The sequence below is a fragment of the Anarrhichthys ocellatus genome, unplaced genomic scaffold (assembly GCF_004355925.1).
Source record: "Anarrhichthys ocellatus isolate YVR2014 unplaced genomic scaffold, GSC_Weel_1.0 scaffold8, whole genome shotgun sequence".
Lineage (NCBI taxonomy): Eukaryota > Metazoa > Chordata > Actinopteri > Perciformes > Anarhichadidae > Anarrhichthys > Anarrhichthys ocellatus.
Window position 1 is genome coordinate 1,093,500 of NW_022280038.1, and position 5,135 is coordinate 1,098,634.

The following is a 5,135-nucleotide window of genomic DNA, read 5'->3' on the forward strand; positions in this document are numbered from 1 at the left end:
CACACACACACACACACACACACACACACACACACACACACACACACTTACACACAGTTAGATTGTTCTGGAAAGTAGGTTACCGATTTTATGCCAATATTTTTTGTGTCAATATTTCATTCAAAATACTACAATTTCATTGATACTGATAAAAGACACCCACTTACATACCCACCAGACAAACCTCTACACACGTACACATAAGTCAGATTCCACTCAGTGTGATGCTCTGTGTTTTAGGGGCCGTGTCATGTTGACCGGGGCCTGTTGCCTGTCTGACCAACATACTTTCACATTTCAAAACAAAAACACACGGGTCACCTCTCCCTCCACCCTCTTCTGCTTGTCCAGAGGCCCCGCGGCCTCCCCGTCCTGTCCATCACTAACACCCAGGGGGAGAGCTGCTAAGGCTGCAGCATTTCTGACTGACAGACGGCCTGTCGATGTATGTGCATGTGTAGTGTGTCGTAACTAGAGATCAGTTGGTTTTCGCTGTTCTGTTGATCTTTGATACGAGTTGTTTTTCTGCTATCTGCCACTGTCCTGGTTCTGTCCCTGGTCTGTTTTAGCTTGTTTGGCATTTTTGACCAATGGGCAAATTTGTGATGCTTTTCCACTTACATTAGTGTTTCAATATGTTAGGATGTGTGTGAGTGTGTGGGGGAAAGGTTAGTCGCATTGAAAGTATGTGCAGAGGCCGTGTACGATCCAGAGTTGAGGTAACAGTCGAGTCTAATGCCGTAAATCCGAAGGGAAACTAAAAAGGTGCACTCAGTAGAGTGCGGATCTCTGCCAGGTGTGTCTGCAACGACCCCTGCTGTAACGTGTGATTGAATGAACACAACCCACAATTGTCTAAGCCCCAGTCGAGACCGCAACTGTATCGGACGTGTTTTGTCGAACGCACATCTCGTATGTCTCATTTTAATCTACCCTGTTGTCTGCACCGGCTCTGTGCAGGTCTGCGTGCATCCCAGCTCCGTCTTACGGACGTAACCGCAAGTTGAAGAGTTTATTCAGTCTATTTTTCTGACAATAACTTGTGTAAACGTGGGGTTGATGCACAGTTTAAAAGCATGGAATAACTGTCCCTGGCAGCAGAACAGTGGCTGAGCATCAGCGATGGAGTCCGCTTTGTGTGAAGTTTCGTTAGCTGGTTTGCGAACCGCACCATCCAAAACCAAAACAATAAAAGTGGGCAAGCAGGTTAAGAGTAATGCGTGAGAAGGCACTAGCATGACTGAAGGCTCTTACTGTTGTTAACTCACCCGCACAGATTATTGAATGCATTTCCTGTTTTAAACTTATCAGTAATACAAAGTAGTCTGCTCTCTTGGTTCTTGTTGGACTACTAACACAAACCCCAGCCCTCTTTTTGGTTGAATGCAGTGTTTTTTTCTTCTACCTGCACAAATCTATCTGTAAAAGAAATTAAGATATTGCAGTATTCATCTGTATCGATACCAATCTGGCGTACCTGATCGGTGCATCTCTTGTTTTCTGACCGTTGAACGAGTATTCGGTTACAAGTAAGAATTGTGTTATAACCATATTAGCAATCTCAAAGTTTAGGATGGTCAGGATGAATTCAGTTTTTGTGTTGTGTCCTGAATTGTTGTGTCAGTGAAATGAAAAGAGAGGTCGTCATCTTGAATAAAGATCTGATTTAATATAAATTTGGACTTTTTGTGTCACAGAACCAGAACCAGATCGACTTGAAATAAACTTTTTTTCCTGGCCAGCAGTAGACTTGCATCTGCAGTGCATTATCCCAACTGAGATGACCGATTGATGGATTTATCGACTGATTGACTGACTGAACGAGTGACATCTCAGCGTACACTCTCCTGTCTCCACCTCAGCTCCATGCCCGGCCGTATCCATCCCTCTCAACACTCCCGGCTACAGGCTGCAGATTCAAGCTGCTCTCATCTGGATCTCATCAGTTTAGGCCGGGCCTCGCCATTTTATAGGTTATTTTTCATTCAGGAGATGGAAGTGGGGGGGGGAGGGGGATCTAAGAATGATTTAGGCTTACACTGCATGGAGGCTGGAGGAGAATAAAAGCAACTTGTTGTCTTGAGGGGGCCGTGAATGAGGCAGCATGCTAAATGCCCCTCCAGTAACAGCATACGGTTTTTTAGGACAGGAGTCATGCACTCTTCCCCTTTTTCTTAAAGCGTGTGTGTGTGTGTGTGTGTGTGTGTGTGTGTGTGCGTGTGTGATGTTTGTTGCGTGGCTATGCTGCTCCAATCTCTGAGCCATCTCCTCTCTGTTTTTCCAACTGTAATGTGTGTAATATGTGGTGGATTGCTGCAGGATGGCTGGACGAGTGTTATTGCCAAACACCGTAAATTAATTTGGGGTAGAAATTGTTTCCCAATATTCATTGCGCAATGCTGCAGTTAAAAAATATACTGCATCTACTGAACTATATAGTCTGGCTGCAGTTCCTTTATAATAAAGCCTGGCTCAACAACCTTTTCTATGAATTTACAAAGATGAATTTTGACATTGTTTGTAATAATAATAGTGATGTGGGCCCTCTCTCAGTTATCACGTTGTGATGTACTGTAGGCCACTAATACGAATTATGTTAACTGGGCTTACCGATTGCGATGCCTGTCCATGACCTATAATTGGTCTGAAATGCTTTAATCCACAGCCGGTGTGCAGTCGGTGCAGCAGTTGGAGACAAGTCTTTAATCTTGGCTAATGGTGTCATTATCCTGCAGTCCGTCAAACTAAACCTCTGTGGTGTTGACGGAAGCCTCCTTTATGTATTCTGTAAATGGTCTGGCAATACAGAGATATCTGGTGCTACTTTGCTAAGCATATTTTGACACTGCCCTCTTGGTTCACTCAGCTTTATCAGACTCATCTTTGAAGTTTTTCTCATGATTATAGTTTCAAGCACATGCGGCCTGGTCTTCTCTTGCAACATGATTAAACTCTGTTTGGGTCCAACTGGGCTGAAAAAGCCTGCTAGATTTGACCCTCCGTGTCGTGTGAAAATTGGTTAGGCGTGGTCGCCTCTTTGCCAGGTGGTTACTGGTTGCGGCACCTGTGACCTCAGGACCTCTCAGCACGAACTGTTAGTTTGTAAATAAAGAATCAACATATAATCAGGCTGGTTTAATCTGTTTTATCACTGACCTAATTTAGCAACTTGTAATCATGGGACTACATTAATGAAGTCACAAAGTAGTGACATAATGTCAGTGTGGTAATACAGTGTATAGTATTTGCTCTATATCTCTTGAATTTTATTTTCCGGTACAAAGCACACAACTCCGCTGGTCGCCTAGCAAATGGTTCCGACCAAGACAGAGCCACGTAACCTCTTGTTAAATCTGCTAAATGTGGTTTTTGCATTTCGGTTTTGGAACAGATCAAACAAGATGTAACATGGTAATTAATGGGTGCTGGTATGGGATACCTTTTGTTACCTTTGGAAAGAGCCTTGCCAGACGTTTCCCTCTGTTTCCAGGCTTTATGCTAAGCTAAGTTAACCGGTTGCTGGCTGCAGCTTCATGTTTTCTACACAAACGTGAGAGTGGTATCAATCCTGTCATCTAACTCTCGGCAAGACTGCAAATAAGCATTTCCCAAAATGTCAAACTCTCCCTTTAATGACGATAAGCAGATGGGCTGGCCCCCGCTGATGTTTGAAATGGCGATAGAAATGCAAACGTCTGATTACTTCTTGTTTTTTTTTTCAGGAGGAAATGCTGTGACGGATTCAGGCTTGTGATGGGCCAGTGCATACCTGAAAGTAGGTAAACCACACACACTGTCCTCCAAGTCTGGCTCATGAACTCACATCTGATCTCACATACTCCAAATCTGATATAATCTCTCCGATACAGCAGTTTCTAGATTAAAACAAGCTGCACAAGACACAGCCTGGCCACCACATTTGGCCTCCAAAGAAGTCCACAGAATGCCCATATGGTGGTTGACTTTTGTCTTTTTGGAGTTATTGTGTTTAAGGAGTTGTGTCTGATAACGTGCACGTTGCAGCGCTCTGCAACAAACAAACATCCAACCTATGAAGAAACTGCACACTGGTTTGGCACAGAGAACTGACACATCTTGTTGTGGTCATCCATAAAATGTCTAATTGTGAAATCTTTGACTTACATAATCATGATCAGGAACACAAGTGATGAGTATTTGACGGGTTTAGTGTCTAGAGCATCAATGCTAGACTGTGGAATTCAGACTGTGTGGCATGCCGCCATAGAATAACAGTGAGTCCCATCGGCCACTAGAGAACACTGTTCCTCCATGAATACGACAGCCTTCATAAAGGATGGATCTGCCCGAAAACTCATATTGTGTATACAGTCATGGGCGGATTATGAGACACTTGGCCCCTGGGTACAAATACACAAAAGGCCCACCACTTTATAGTTGTTAAACCTCTGTCTGTTGTTGTCTTGTGTCTCTTTGTAGTCGTTTTGCATCCCTCGGTAGATGTTTTGGTCCTTTTGTAGGGTTTTTTTCTGTGGTTATTTTACCCCTATTTGTAGTCATTTCGTGTCTCTTTGTGGTTGTTTTGTGTCTCTTTGTGGTCATTCTGTGTTCCTTTGTGTGTGTTTTTACTCCTTTTCATAGTTGTTTTGAGTCTGCTTGTGGTCTCTTTGTGGTCTTTTTGCAGTTATTGTGCATCTCTTTGCAGTTCTTTTGGCTTCACTGTCGTCTTTTTGTGCCAACTTGTAGTTGTTTTATGCTTCGTTGTGGTCATTTTGAGTCTCCTGGTTGGTACGTGTCTCCTCGAGTGATATTTTGTATGTGATGGCCAGGGAGGCAAATTATAGTACTATATAGTTACTCAAATGTGGATCACACCAGTTTATAACCGTCTTGCATTCCACTATGTCTTGAGATTGATGTCTTACTTGATGTCTTTTTAAAAAAATAGTTAATAGTTTTACTTGATATTACCTGCAGTGGTGCAATGGAGAAATATGACAAACTTGTATCTAAAGAGCATTTTATGCAACAAGGTGTAATGTATCACTATGATTACTGTGATGTTGCTTTCAGTGATCCTGAGTGACTTGCTCAGCTAACTATCTGCCTTCTCTCTCTCTCTCTCTCTCTCTCTCTCTCTCTCTCTCTCTCTCTCT

At 43.1% G+C, this 5,135-nt stretch overlaps 1 protein-coding gene across 2 annotated transcripts in view; it reads left to right on the plus strand.

The window, feature by feature from the left end:
- Window positions 1–5,135, plus strand: part of LOC116384179 (collagen and calcium-binding EGF domain-containing protein 1-like) — a 30,739-nt gene that overhangs the window by 20,697 nt on the left and 4,907 nt on the right. For both annotated transcript variants that reach the window (XM_031848633.1, XM_031848632.1), the window contains exon 3: window positions 3,723–3,775. In XM_031848633.1, coding sequence (XP_031704493.1) covers window positions 3,723–3,775 — 53 coding nt within the window. The remainder of the gene's footprint in view (window positions 1–3,722; window positions 3,776–5,135) is intronic.